Raw genomic sequence first — 15,405 nt, 5'->3', positions numbered from 1 at the left:
TTCTCTGCGACGTGCTCCGATGTGCGTTAGAGGACGATGAGACCGGGTTTAGCGACTGCCACGTGCACGAGAATATGGACCCACTAACAGCGACCTAACAAGGCTTGCTTGGCGTAATTTAAACTCCAATTCGATCAATTTAAACTCATAGTTAGAAAAGTACGATCCTAACCATTTGATTCTTAAATTAGCTAATCTTGATCATTAGTTCCGATAGCTGAAGCTTGCTTTGGCTCGCCAAGCTCCAAATTCTAATCTCCTTTGTTCAAATTGATATTTAGTCTATCCATCAATTCAAATTTGACTTAAATGCTATCTTAATTTGAACCTGATTCAAACTAGATTAGAGATTGAGTTCGAATCAAATCGTAATTAGGTTCGATTGGAAATAAGCTTAATTTAAGCTCGAGTTTTACTCGACTCAAAAATAGGTTCTAAATTGAAACAAAACAACCTGTTGAGTATCCTAAACAGTTTCGCTCCTAGTTTCGTCCAACGCAACAGAATGAACGGTCGCGATTTAATCATTAACCAACCATAAACAGTACCTGCGAGACACCAGACAGCCATCCTCCCTTATAAATACTCTCCCAAAGCCTCTTCTCACAAACCCTAGCCGTGTCCTTTCTCTCTCTCCCCTCCTTCCTCTCTATTGGTCTCCGCCGCCGCCGCAACGATGCAGATCTTCGTGAAAACCCTAACGGGGAAGACGATCACCCTCGAGGTGGAGTCCTCCGATACGATTGATAACGTTAAGGCCAAGATCCAGGACAAGGAAGGGATTCCCCCGGACCAGCAAAGGCTCATCTTTGCCGGCAAGCAGCTCGAGGACGGACGGACTCTAGCCGACTACAATATCCAGAAGGAGTCGACGCTGCATCTTGTGCTCCGCCTCCGCGGCGGCGCGAAGAAGAGAAAGAAGAAGACCTACACCAAGCCCAAGAAGATCAAGCACAAGAAGAAGAAGGTCAAGCTCGCCGTGCTCCAGTTCTACAAGGTCGACGACGCCACCGGGAAGGTTACCCGCCTCAGGAAGGAGTGCCCGAATGCGGAGTGTGGGGCTGGCACCTTCATGGCGAACCACTTCGATCGACACTACTGCGGGAAGTGTGGGCTCACCTACGTCTACCAGAAGCAAGGCGAGTGAGTTGAGTCCATCTCGATCTATTGGAAGAAGATGGAGAAGTAGTAAATCCTTGAAAACTCCATGCAAGTTGGAATTTTTATTTATGAGTAGTGTTGCTTTAGCTTTATATATTATGAACTTCAGAGATTTATGGTTGGTTTTGTTTGTTCCGAGTCATGGTTTGGTATGGAAAATTCGATTTTGGTTTCAAATCAGTGATCTTGCCATATCTAGCAACTTAACTACTAGCTTGTTAATTGCACCATCTTCCTTTAGATTTTTGCTTGTATATATGTCTACAATTTTTCTCTTCATTAAATGGGGAGTAAGAGAGGTTGGATGGAAACCATAAGTCATAAGGTATAGTTGGATATTAGTTTGAACTGTTGATGCTATTGTAATGCTTGTTTAAAGACTGTTAAACTTGAATTAGTTCGTCTGTTGATCTGGTTTTATGAATGTATTGTTTATTTTTCGTTTATATGTTTATGCTTGTTATGAGTATCTCATTCTTATCACTAATTACATGTATCCTGGCAATGATGTTTGAAATTTTATTTGTTAGGGTTGAGGTATATATTAGAGCTGGTTTTTAATGTGCTATGTTACAAGCCATTTCAATCCTTATTTTGTTATTCAACCGAAATACATTTTACTAGGTACGAACAGGTTGATTGTCCAACCAGTGAATCGTGCGAATTAATTGGATTGCTCTTTTTTTTAAAATTATCTAGTTGTCATTAGTATTTAACTATTTATTATTTACTATAAGGGTTTTTTAAGTCATAAAAATTAAAATAAGTATATTGTTAAAATATGATATTGTCCATGTGGCCCATAGCTAACTAAAGATAGCTAAACAATGGAGGAATGTTATTTTTTATAGATATTTTTTTAGTTATCAGATTTATTTTGGATTATAAATATATATTTAAACATTTAAAATAATTTTAAATAAATCATTTATCTGATTGGGTGATTAATGGTTGAAATAGTAATTTGGTGATCTGAAATCTAATTCAGACCCTCCTATATCCACCGATTTCTTACCCGCTCTTATTCTCACTTTATATTCTCTTCTTAATCCTTTAGTTTGGTCTTGACTTTCTTGTTGATCTGATTGCTTTTGTATTTGAATTTGTTTATGCAGTTCTGTTGTAAAGCATTCGTAGATGTAGTATAAGGAACTGCTTGTTAACTTATTAGTGCAACAATTTGATGGTAAATTTGCTTTGAATTTTATTGAGTTCTTCAGTTGTATTTGATCTTTCTGTGCATGTGCAGAGTCATTTGAAGACAATAAAGTCAGGGCTATCTTTGAATTTTTATTTTTATCACTTTGCTATCCACTGACTAATGTAAAATTGTTATTTTTCGTCTAAATTATCAGAGAAAGTATAAATATAGATATATATTCTCCTTCCATTAAATTTACTATTATTTCCTATTTTTAAATACACTTTTCATATCTTTTATCTCTTCAACTTAAATTATAAGTCTCAAATTTTAATTAATATTTAATTATCTTAATGTACCTTCCTTTAAATATATGATCATGGAAAAGAAGATTTTGATCATCTAAGTATTTGTAAAAGATTTATATTTACTCTAAATACAGAATTATTAATATCATAGGTGTATTATGATAATTTATTTATTTATTTATCTTTTTGTTAGTTTGGATAAAAAGTTTAATAGTTTTATATTAGTCTAAACAAAACGGGGGCAAAGTGACACAAATAAAAATTTAAAGATAATTTGATTTCTAGCATAACAATAGGGGGGAAGTTAAAATTTGCTTATAAAGTAATTTATTGGTGGGCTTAATCTTTTTTTCATGTGCATAATCTTTTCTGAGTATCAACTAGTAAGCTCTTGCCTCAATCCAACAATGAAGGAAATAGTGCATGTTGTATGTGTATGTGTGCTCTTTCTAAATTCCACTATTCTGTACTTTTCTATAGAAAACCACAGTGAACATTTCATTATCATTTAGGCTTTAATGACCTGTCCATGATTTTGATAGTTGGTTTGCTTAACCAAGTAGACAGGAAGGTCTTCACTTTGCAGTCACTGTTTCATTAATTACTGCACACTGTTTGAGTTTAATTTGAACTATATTTTTGTGGATGTTGTATTGTGTTTATAAAGTCTGGGGTACTCACATTACATACTTATAATTCTATGTTTAACTTGTGTTAGAATGTGACGCTAGTATTTGTTCTAATGTGTGGTATGTAGAAGAAGGTGATAAAATTGTTCACTTTCTGCGAATTTGTTAAGCTACCAAACTGTTGCCAGGGCCAATGGTTATGGTGTCTCCTGTGAGCTTTGAATTCAATCATCTTGATCTGTGTCTTCGTCGCCTCTGCTTGTTTTTGTTAGAAAAAGGTTTTAAATTACCTTCAGAAGAATGCGCAAAATATATCAGCTATCTGAGAAAATACTAATCAAGTAGACCCAAATCGAGGAAAAACTATGTTCCCTATTAAAATTAGTTAACCAATTTGTAGGTTGGTTAGCTTTCCTAAAACTATGTGAAAAGGATGCAAATAAAGATTATGCAAGTAAATAGAATAAATTTTTCAAACGCCAAGGGCAGGGAAGGCATCAGTTGAGAATGTTGGATAGAGTTTTTGAATCCACTTCAATGGAGGTTCTGCTTATGTTGAATTATCTTGATCTGAGTAAAGCCAATTTAAGAGTCTGGGCCTCTGCTCTGCCTAGAGGGGGGGATCAGTGGCAGAGATGTTCATAGCACTCTGGAAGAATCGCATTGAGAAAGAATAGTCAAAATAGAATCACTTGAAATATTTCTAAACCGAGGCTTTGGAGCTTTGCCAGTAGGTGCTTCTAATCTCATTTAACCTGGATGTCTGGCTTGGTGAGGTCATTCATAGCACTTAATCTCAAGGCTAGAGGCAAGCTGGGTCAATCATTCGTACCAGTCCAACTTTCAACAACACTACCATTATCATCCCTTCCTTCTAGTATGGGTGGCAGACTGATAATACTTACTATTGCGGCAGCCATCTGTCGTCCAATTTGAGTTGTTTTTAGACCACAAACTTGTGTTTAATTGGAAATTTTGGCTTACAAATTTGTTGGAATCCAGAAGCCATCATCATAATTCAAAGAGATGGAGCGTTTATTCAAATTAACCATAGCAAAACGCACACACACCTTCCCTCTAGTTCATCATACTATAGGTGAAGGCAGCAGTCATCGCTCCATCGACAAGCAAGTTGTGGCCACTAATGAAGGCAGCTTCATCTGATGCCAAGAAGAGAGCAGCTTCTGCGATATTTTGAGCCTTTAGAACCACCCCTTTCAAGGCAGCATTGGCACCACAAATCTCCTCTACCTGACTTGCGCTCCATCCGGTGTGCACGGTCGACATCGGCGTCGCCACTCCGGCCGGCGCCACGCAGTTCACTCGGATGCCGCACCGCCCGAGCTCGCCGGCCGCCGCCCGCATGAGCCCGACGACCGCGTGCTTCGACGCAGTGTAGGATGCTGGCCCAAACCCGCCTTGAACGGATGACACACTTGAGGTGCAGATGATGGACCCGCGTATGCCCAATTTCACCATGGCTCGTGCGCCGTGCTTTATGGCTCCTACCATGCCCCGGACGTTCACGGCCATGACTTTGTCCACCTCGGCCATGTCCACGTCCATGATCGGCGTCGGCTGCGGCAGCATGCCGGCGTTGCTGAACACCACATCGAGCCGGCCGTACCTCGTCACGACGTATTCCACCGCCGCCTCGATCTGCCGCTCGTCGGTCACGTCGCAGTGTTTGTAGCTACATTTGTCAGGGCCGACCGAGGCTGCGACGGCCGCCCCGAGCTCGTCCTGGATATCGGCGATGACGACGGTGGCGCCGTGGGCCGCAAAGAGCTTAGCTGCGGCCTCGCCGATCCCGCTCGCGGCCCCAGTGATCATAGCCACCTTGCCTTCCAACCTAAATCCAAGTAGTAGTTTGCATGAAGCACACGAGGGGAGAAAAAGGAAACAAAATTTCTTATAACTATTACAGTCGTTATGAATTATTAGTTCCATCCTGAATAGGATCCGTGATGTTCTGCTCGAGTTTGAAATTTTAATTGCATGTTTACGCTTTGATCTTTTGTATTATATTATTGATAGTATATGATAGATCGATCTCCCAGCTGGGAGGCAATGTAGTTCGATCCAACAGCGCCATGGAGTTCTTTGACTAGTTCTTCTTTCTCCATCTCTTTAACTGGTAGCTTTTTAGTATTTGGTGAGTGAGGAATGGAAAACTTTTCATTAAAAGCTATGCCAAAAATCCACCTGAGAATTCATTATTTGGCCTTCGCTAATTCATTTATATGAGTAGTTAATGACGGAAAAAACTCATCTGGTTATTTAAATGAGTTGGTGGTGGCTTGTAGTCCACATATATAACACGTACATACATTGAATATGGCTTTCTTAAATAACAAGTTTATTAAGTGAAAAGAGATAAAAGAAAGGATAGTAAAAACTGGAACTTATTCGAGAATAAGATAGATCTTTATTCTCTTGAGAGTGCTTCATAAAATTAATTTATGTAATAATTACTTGGTTAAGCTTTGGAAAAGATGCTAATTACCATCTCTATTTATCCGACCTCTTTATTCGCCATTTGGCACTAGAGATAGAGCTCTGTCATCTCTAGGAGCATATATGTTTGGGTTAGTTATGTTATAGATCTCATAAAACATTGTCTAATTTTCAAGAATAAAAACGGTCCGACTAAATTTGATTTGATCTAGTTTCGAATAATCTATGCAAATATCAGTATCCAGTTATCACTTAAATTAATAAATTTTATATAAAATTTTAATCTAACTTTCACATATATTTATTAATTGTCTATAGGTTTTAGTAAGGATAAAATCCCAAATATTCCCCTCTAACTTTATTGTTTAAATTCATAGTACCATGAGAGTTTAATCCTAACAAAATAATAATAATAATAATAATAATAATAATAATAATAATAATAATAATAATAATAAGATCACATCAAAGAGAGAAGTTGTAATTTACTCACGGAAAAAAATCACAGGAAGCAAAAGATATGACAAAGGAAACAAAGCTTACCTTGGCTTAGACATTGCTCAATCGTGTCAAAGAGAAAAGAAAAGGAAAGGAGAAGACGTTGGAAGACGCTGAAAGATAGTGTAGGTATTTGTAGTTCTCTTTTAGGACCTCTATCTTAAATGGTTTGAATCAAAGCTCATCAAACCAACCACATTTATTTATTGTGAATTGTGACCATCACTCCACCGACATGTCATAAATTATTTAAAATTTTTGTTTGGACCCAATACCTTATTACTTTTACGAGCAAAAAATTTATATAAATCAACTAAATTAAGACTCAAATTTATTTTACTACTGAGTATGAACAATGATAGCTCATTTTTAAGACAAGAAGTAATACACCTATTTTATTATGGTTATTGATTGATTTCTATAAGGCATTCGAATACTTTTTTTTGCATGCAAAATTATTGCCGTATTTTAGAAGGGTGAATTAGTCTTAAGGAGATAGTATTAAACACTAAACTTAAAATATATAAAATATTATATTATATAAGATATAAATTTATTCATTTAATTTTCTATTGCAGTTATTGGATGCCGTTTGGTAACAGTAGAGTCAGATTATTGAAAATGGTCCAGCAAACAAACAATTGCTCCCTTTTAAACTGTATTATTACATAAACAATGTCCCATTTATTAGCGTTTATATAATAGCAACTCAAGAATCAAATAGTTTGAAAACCATAATAATACAGTAAAAGTTCTCTTTATGAGCTTTACTTCTTCACTACTATAAATGCGGTTCATTTACTATCTTGACAAATTAAAAGTATATATGTTATATACTCTTTACATATAATTTATATAAATAATTCGTGCCCATGTGTAACTTGACAAAATAAAAAAACGTGAGACACGATAGTCTTTGTTACTTTTTTATGCAAATTGCCCTCAAAATTGCCGCTACAAGGACTAAATATTATTTATATATGCCCATATGAAATATAATACTAAGATAAAATGGTTTTGGGTTTAAGGTCTAGGATTTAGCATTTAAGTAATATTTTATGTCGTTTTAATGCCATTTTAATAGACATTTAAGTTTGCATGAAAGATACATTGGCAATATTATATTCTGAAACTTTATATAAAGTGTAAATATGTAGATGCAATTGATGGATACAATTTTTAAGGCCACACTTGATGAATAAACTATAATTTTCGAGAGTTGAAAGAGAGTATGGATGCTTTAAGAAGAGGGTGTATGTGAGATCTCTTCATCTTTATACACCAAAACTAACTTTTGTTCTTGCTTAAAGTAATGATAGTGATGAAAGAGAAAAATTAAACTACTAATCCAGCATCTCGCCCACTGTTTTGAAGTTTCTGCTGAATTGTTTAAAGGAAACTCACTTTCAGATTAAACAATTCAGCAAATGATCTCCATATTTCATTCAAAGTTGATTTGTTTTTGAGTTGCAGTGAGAAACTATCAAGAATTGATGTCATATAAATTTTTAAAAAAAAATTATGAATTATAGACATTTTAATTAACCATAAATTATCACTTGTATAAGTCTCGTTATGATGGTATACCAAATAAACAACTTTTTAGGTCTATGCTAGTATAATAATATACCTAATTTTCTCATCTTTTATTTTATCTAATATTTTTTATATTTATCAATTATTATTTTACCTTTAAAAAGATACTGCTTTAATTTCTCTGGTTGATCTTTGATAGTCTCAGAAAGATGAATCTATTTAGACTGGTAATATAACTAGAGCTTGATCTGAGGTTGTTGGTCAGTTGGAGAGCCACTTGATATATACACGAACAAGAACAACCTAGCAGAGAGAACAGCACCCATATTAAACAGCAAGGAATTGTTGACCCAACTACCAACAAAACCATAACACAATCTTTTTGCTCTGAGGAATAAAAAGGAAGTCTCTTAGAATTCTCAGATGGCTTTCTTTAGTTTGTTACAAAGAAGAATGGCCAAAGACAACAACTCACTTCATAATTCCATCTTCTTATTGTAACACCTGTAAAATGTAGATCAACAGCAAACCATATAAGTTTACCAGTAAGCATGTGGGAAAATCTCGATCCACAAGTATTTTTGACAATGATAATAAACAAGGAGAGAATTCATATTGGTTTACTGGTAACAGATCCAAAAATTATTTAGTATCTCCAAAAAGATTTTAAGCTAGTAAATGGTCATCACATGTGGATGGGTTTGTCGTAGGTCGCCATAGCAGCTTCCTTCACAGCTTCGCTCATGGTTGGGTGTGCATGGCATGTGCGAGCTATGTCCTCACTTGATGCTCCATACTGCAAGGCTATAACAGCCTCATGGATAAGCTCCCCTGCATTGGGTGCCATTATGTGGACTCCAAGTATCTTGTCAGTTTCTTTCTCGGCTAGTATTTTCACCAAACCATCGGCGTCGTCAATTGCTTTTGCACGGCTGTTTGCCATGAATGGGAACTTGCCAACCTGGTATGGCACACCCAAGGTCTTCACCTGCTCCTCTGTCTTTCCAACTGATGCTACCTCAGGGTGTGTGTAGACCACACCAGGGACCATATCATAGTCTACATGACCTTCCTTACCTGCGATGAACTCTGCACATGCAAACCCATCCTCCTCTGCTTTATGAGCAAGCATTGGTCCAGGTATCACATCCCCGATAGCATACACTCCTTTTACACTCGTCATAAAACGGTTATCAACTGTAATCCTTCCAGCCTTGTCAGTCTGGACACCAATAGCTTCCAAGCCAAGCCCAGCTGTATATGGAGTTCTACCAGCCGAAACAAGAACTACATCAGCTGCAAGTGTGCTCTGCTCACCACCAGCTGCAGGTTCAATGGTCAGTTTGACTCCGTCTCCAGATGTGTCAACCCCGACGACCTTGGTCTTGAGCATGAACTTCATCTTCTGCTTCTCGAGCATGCGTTGGAATTGCTTTCGGACCTCACCATCCATGGTTGGGACAATGTCTGGAGCAAACTCGACAACAGTCACCTCTGAACCAAGTCTCCCCCAGACTGAACCCATCTCCAAACCGATGTAGCCTGCACCAATCACCACAAGCTTCTTTGGGATCTCTGATAAACACAGAGCTCCCGTGGATGAAACAATCTTCTTCTCATCAATTGGAACTCCTGGGAGGGATTTGACATCAGAACCAGTAGCGATAATGATATTTTTGCCTTTGACAACAGTGTTACCCCCTTCAGGGGTATCGACAGATAATTCTGATGAGGATACAAACTTGCCAAAGCCTTTTACATAGTTCACCTTGTTTTTCTTAAAGAGACCTTCAATTCCTCGAGTAAGACCAGAGACTGCTTTATCTTTCTGTGCCATCATGGCTGGCAGATCAATTTCAAGCTGAGAGAACTTGACACCATGGCTTGGAAATGCATGCTTGGCTTCGTGGTACATGTGAGATGAGTGGAGAAGAGCCTAGAATCATCAAAAAGAGAAAAGTATCCACTGTTATAACTATAAATCATAAAACTACATTTGCAAGGTGTATCAATGGTAATGATGAAAACATGGAATGATTAAATTTATCTGCAAAAAAGGAAAATGGTTTTCTTTTCTTTTGTTTATTTTTCTTTATTTCTATTGAAAGTGAAGAAACTGTGCAGTTTAACAAGAATCAAGGTAATACATAAAATAATATTTTTTTATCAGATATTCTAACATAGTTAGCAATCATCCCCTGCCTGACCATAAGGAGGAAAAACTTCAAATAAAGACATGAGATGATGTGAAGAAGATAATCATAATAGCATGAAATTAACACTTTGAGGTCTAGTAAAGATTAAGCACTTTATACAATCACAAAAGCAAGAAAAACTACATGCTGGTATTGGCTCTTCTTTGCAAAAGAATTTTAACCTAGTCATTCTTCTTGATCCGTGAAACTTTATGCTTCACCATTAATTCTTATAAATCAGAACCTTACGCTAGATAGAGCCAAATGGACGAAAGGTTACACATGCCCAATCCAACTAGCTGGGACTCATTGTTTGCTTGTTATTGTTTGCTTGTTGTTCTTCAGTTTCCTACTTATTTTGTATGTTATCAAATTAAGATATGAAACACAAATATGGCCACATTTAAATCCACCTTCCACACATGCACTATGCAGTCCATTGATTTCCAGCACAGCACAACAAATTTTAAATGCAAGAGATCTCACATAGTAACATACCACAGTTTCCTAGCAAAAAATACATTACATCTGCTTAGCTACATCTGGAACATTTCACTGAAATATTACTGCAGCAATATGCATTATCCCGACTAATACAAGGCATATCTAAAGCAAACATTTGGCATACTCAATTTCAAATGATTTGTAACCCATAAACAGTTTGAAGTTTGGGATAAAATTGAATATGATTCCAACGGAAACTTAATCAAAACCAAGGTCAAAAATCATTGCTCAAGGTAGAAACCCACAAGATTGCTGGATTTGACCTTGGTTTCAGACCACCATTGGCTGAAACAAATCCTTATCAGTCCAAATGTTTCTTTTCTTTAAGGGGTCCAAATACAAATCAAAACTTTGAACCATGAATTTACCCAGTTTGTCTTTGATTTCAAAGTTGGAACACAATGAGCAACATCTACCAAAATAACAAAGAGATCACCTTCCCTCTTAATCACTTTTATGACAGTCAAAACTATTGCATGCTCAAATTTGAATGCAAACTAAAATTGTTGTCTTACCATAACTCTTATAGTGTTAATTCTTATCCACCGTGAATTTCACTAACTACTTAAGAATATTTTACCTATTCTACTAATTAAGAATTTGAAACAGTTACCTTCTTACTAACCTAGGGTAAACTTTATTAATTTCTCGATCTTAAGGTCGTCATTCAAATGGGGCTTCTACATGCACCTCATGTGACAAGTAAAGTTGGAGCAATATACACAACAAACTTGATGCGAACCTGGTTCGGAGGGTAGATCTAAGTTAGTCACAGATTTGTAGGTCTATGCAGTCTGGGAAAAATATTCACCGAATATTCTTACATCGTCAGAAAATTATAAAACCAAATATATTCGCTTCGTAACTTTCCTTCTTTGGTATTCAGGCTCTTCTCAGATTCAGAATATTTGGGTTTGATCTAGATGGGAGGGCTGGCGGTGGTGTTGGTGGCGGGTGTGGTGGTGATTGTGGTTTAAAGGGCACAATGGTAGATCGGCTTGTAGCTATGATGGAGATGGCATAGAGGGTTCATGATGATTGTGATGAATAGGTAGATCGATATTTTAGAAAGAAAGAGGAGGAAGAAATAGGTCGGCCATGAGAGACTAAGGGGATCAATGATTGATGAGGGAGGAGAAGCTTCATCCTCTTGAAGAAGGGCGTCGATGGCTTGAGAGAACGTGAGGGAGGCTAGAGAGGATGAAATTAATAGATAGAGAAGGGAGAGATAGAAATTAAACAATGCAAATATTCCTTAATAACCTAAACTAGATTGCTCTCCACATATATTTAGAGGCTAACCCTAACCCCAAACAGACTCGAACTTGGACTAGACCAATTAAACACCTTGACTAGACCAATTAATCAAATTAACAACTTAAGCTTATAATTAGCGGGTACTCATGTCTAGGACTCAACAATATATCAGGTGCTAAAATAGGAAGTGACTAAGCTAAGATGATTAGGCTCGACCCAGCGAACCCATTGTCATATGAAGTGGTCCGATCTGACCCAAAGCATATCAAAACTAGAAATTATTTAGCCATATTACATACAAAGGAACCAACAATAATATCCATGCTTTCTACAATCCAGCATATGGCTAAATATATGACGAGGTGTAAACAACTACTAGAAAGATTGCATGCTTCCAACAGGGTGATGACTAGTTCACAAGCTTGGTTGTTCATCTTCAAAATGGACACTAAATGATCTAACAAGAACCCATCAAGCATCTTTAGACATCTGGTAGAGGAGTTATTATCTTATGGATTCACCTAGATGTCCTAGAAAGACTTCAATAGGCTGGCTGGCTTCTGTACTAATGACAGATTAACCCATACAAGTGTTATTTGGACATGCTTGAAACGGCAGTATCCTAGCTGCAGCTAAAAATTTCTGATTGCAGATTAATTAGTACATGGAAGCTAATTTATCAAGAGGGGCTTATCATCTTGTTCAGTAGTTTAGACTGTTGTTATCAGCTGATCTAATCCTGAAAGTAATGCTAGGTTCTGGAAAGAAGCAGATACCTACTTCTTCAAAATGGTCAACAAATAGCTGTGAAAAGATGTAAATGATTTCAGTTGCACTTGCATCACTATATCTGTAGATTATTGTTCATAGCCACTAATCCTCTCCAAACTCATACATATTTTTCTTCCTTCTCCCTGAGTTTCTCCCTGTTCATCTAGCTTATTTGTGGGCAGCAAGGGATCCTCCACTATTGAGATTATTCTTCCTAATCTTCCTAACTAACACGTGGAAAATAGAACATGGTACCATAGAATCTATCATCATTTCTCCTCCTCATTAACAGGAGCTCCCATTCTCTTGCTCAATCCTCCTCCAAGGTCATTTACCAAAAAGTAATTACTAACAAATCGCTTACTTCTCTAATTATAGGCGAAGATTTAATCACAAATATAGTTGCAAGAAAAAACAATAAAATCAAGCAATGGACAAGAACTTGTTATCAACACAAACAGTTTCTACAATCATATGAAACAAAATCAAACCTTTATCCGTTTCATTTCGCAACCTATGTAATGCATCTCAAGGGAAATGAACCAAACATCAATTAGACGGCGTTGACTAAACGATTCACTGATCAAATTGCACAATGCAATGAATGAAACTTCACATGATTCGACTGAATCAAGAACCCTACATATCTAATTCATCAAAACAAGCGTCCATCGAGAGGATAGAAACCTAGCGCTCGATTCGATTTCCAGAGATGACGAGATTGTTATCTCACCTTGGAGGGGATACATCCGACGTTGAGGCATGTGCCGCCGAGAGCCCCACGCTTCTCTATGCACGTCGTCTTGAGCCCCATCTGGGCGGCCTTAATCGCCGCCACGTAACCCCCCGGCCCGCCGCCGATCACAACCACGTCGTTCTCCTCCGCCGCCGCCGCATAACTCCGGCAGAGAGAGGCGCTTCGGAACGCCGCCGCCGGACGGATGATGTCCCCGGCCCTCCGCCTTGCCAAGCTCGCCATAGCCATTTCTTCTCCTCTCTCTCTCTGCTACGGTCCTGCCAACCTTCTCTTCTTCTGCCCTCGCGAGAGGAGAATGCCCGAGCGAAAGGCAAAATTAACAAATAAATACAGTCGAGGTTGGAAAGTGCTGAAATGACCAAATTGCCACTGGTGGGCAGTGGCGGCTGCAAATCTGCAATTGCTCTCGAGTCTCGACGTCGTGTAAATAAACGAACTCGATTGGATGTGGTCGGTCTTGTTTCGGGATAAGTTTGATTGCTTCCAAAAGATACGGACTCGGTAAAATTTGAGCATATGCGATTGAATTAATAGTGCTTTTTTCTGCACAATGGGCGGTGGTTGACACTAGGATCAATGAAGTTTTTGTGCCTACTTTGATGGACAAAATCAAAAGGCTCCTTGTGGGTAAGTCCTAACGAGGACAAATAGATTCGGTGGCCCGACAACAAATAGGTCCCGTGGGTCTTCGTTATGCTAGCTAAATATGGGCCTCTTGATCCATAGAATGCGAAGTCGGCAAAGAATTCCTCGTGGCTATGGAGAGCTCTTTGTCAGATAGCAGATAGCGATGAATCTAAAGAAAAATTTCAAGCGACACATTGGCAACAGAGAAGGTACTTTCGTCTTAGGAGACGCTTGGCTCGTGACGGTTCCATTTGGAAGGCAATCTTGTCCAATCAACATGAGTGCTTTCATGATGAGTTTAATGTCTCTATTCTTATGTAGAATAGAATGTAAGATATTAATAAGCTGCTGGTTAGCTTTGAAAGAGATATGGCTTTCGATATTGCCACGTAAGTTGGGAGAGATACTGACCTAGCTAATGAATAGGTGTAGGTTGTAGATGTGCGTGGGGAAGCTAAAGCAAGCTCTATTTACAACTTCTTATGTGGGCCTAAGGAGAATGGGTGGGAAGGTTGGTCTAGGCTATGGAAGCTACTTAATGATAGTTTGGGTATGGGCAGTGCCTGTGTTGTACCTGATAGCTGAGATCTCAACTCTTTTAATATAAAAAAAAACAAAGAGGTGGCTAGGGCTAAGACAATTTACTCTTACCTGATGTCCAATTCTAATTGCAACGAAATCGAGTGTTCTCTGGAAGCTTAAAGCTAACCCTCGAGTTAAAGCCTTTGTTTGGAAAGTATTGTAGGGGAGGGTAACAACTAACACTCTGCTTCATACATATTGGGTCTGCAAACTTATGCCCAATGTGGCCTTTAGCAAGGTACGAAATGTATTGTCAAATATTCATTGTTTTGGATCTAAGTTATTAGATGTAATGCTTAATTTGGTCATTCGTATATGGGGTAGAAGCGATACTTGGTGTGTGGACCCTCTACCTCTCTGGGTCCATTGACTCTAAAATTGTTTATTAACTATCTTCGTAACCTCCCAATCAACCTCCATGCCTGGGATGGGTGGAGGCAGATTTGGGCCCTTTTGGTCCCTCCTAATATAAAAGTTTTCATATGAAAACTTTGCTAGGGTAAATTGCCTACTAGGGCTTACCTAGTTAGCATTGGACTCAACCATGAGTTTAGATGCCCTGTTTGTAACCTGGAACCTAAGTCCATAGTCCACTTATTTTTAAAGTTTAGAGTGGACTCTACCTTGTGGGGCTTTATGCAGGACCGACTTTCGGTTTCTCTTTCCTTTTTTTGACTCGTGGGAGAATGGACTTTGGCTTAATGAAGACACAAAGCTTCTGGATAAGGGGAATATTTGGTTGCGGGCTCTTATTGCTATCATCTTATGGCAAATTTGGAAATTCAGATACAATGTTTGCTATAGTAATCAAATAGAAGATCTAGAAAAGGTGTGGACCCAAGCTCTAAATTTAAATGCTGAATACTTTAAGAATTATTCTATCAAAGTAACGAAACTGACTCTTCCTCCTGCTCTGATATGCTGGGAACCTCCACCACCTGGGTGGCTAACAGTTAACATGGGCGGTGCTTTTGGGTTTACT

The 15,405-nt window shown here is 38.0% G+C and overlaps 3 protein-coding genes across 3 annotated transcripts; 1 reads left to right on the top strand and 2 right to left on the bottom strand.

Moving 5' to 3' along the window:
- Positions 1-613: 613 nt before the first annotated feature.
- LOC140790085 (ubiquitin-ribosomal protein eS31z fusion protein) lies at positions 614-1,338 on the top strand. The gene has a single exon (XM_073140010.1). The coding sequence runs from the start codon at positions 677-679 to the stop codon at positions 1,145-1,147; it is 471 nt and encodes a 156-aa protein (XP_072996111.1). The 5' UTR covers positions 614-676; the 3' UTR covers positions 1,148-1,338.
- A 2,841-nt stretch (positions 1,339-4,179) lies between these two features.
- LOC140790765 (short-chain dehydrogenase reductase 3a-like) lies at positions 4,180-6,365 on the bottom strand. The gene is made up of 2 exons (XM_073141009.1): positions 6,240-6,365; positions 4,180-5,091 (listed from the first exon to the last, which is right to left on the bottom strand). The coding sequence occupies exons 1-2, from the start codon at positions 6,251-6,253 to the stop codon at positions 4,317-4,319; spliced, it is 789 nt and encodes a 262-aa protein (XP_072997110.1). The 5' UTR covers positions 6,254-6,365; the 3' UTR covers positions 4,180-4,316.
- Positions 6,366-8,205: 1,840 nt separating this feature from the next.
- Positions 8,206-13,643, bottom strand: LOC140790764 (dihydrolipoyl dehydrogenase, mitochondrial-like). The gene is made up of 2 exons (XM_073141008.1): positions 13,191-13,643; positions 8,206-9,666 (listed from the first exon to the last, which is right to left on the bottom strand). Exons 1-2 carry the CDS (start codon positions 13,440-13,442, stop codon positions 8,416-8,418), a joined length of 1,503 nt encoding a protein of 500 aa, XP_072997109.1. The 5' UTR covers positions 13,443-13,643; the 3' UTR covers positions 8,206-8,415.
- Between the last annotated feature and the right edge of the window lie 1,762 nt (positions 13,644-15,405).

This window comes from Typha latifolia, chromosome 6 (assembly GCF_019914945.1).
Source record: "Typha latifolia isolate L0001 chromosome 6, TyphaL0001v2, whole genome shotgun sequence".
In the NCBI taxonomy this organism is placed as follows: domain Eukaryota; kingdom Viridiplantae; phylum Streptophyta; class Magnoliopsida; order Poales; family Typhaceae; genus Typha; species Typha latifolia.
Note: the sequence above shows the minus strand (reverse complement) of the source record. Positions and strands in the feature narration are given on the sequence as shown.

Bases quoted from the DNA above. Each gene is read 5' to 3' on its own strand.
- LOC140790085 (XM_073140010.1), top strand. From the start codon at position 677: ATGCAGATCTTCGTGAAAACCCTAACGGGGAAGACGATCACCCTCGAG.
- LOC140790764 (XM_073141008.1), bottom strand. From the start codon at position 13,442: ATGGCTATGGCGAGCTTGGCAAGGCGGAGGGCCGGGGACATCATCCGT. The intron at 9,667-13,190 runs GTGAGATAACAA...TGATGATTCTAG, and splicing joins TCGGATGTATCCCCTCCAAG to GCTCTTCTCCACTCATCTCA.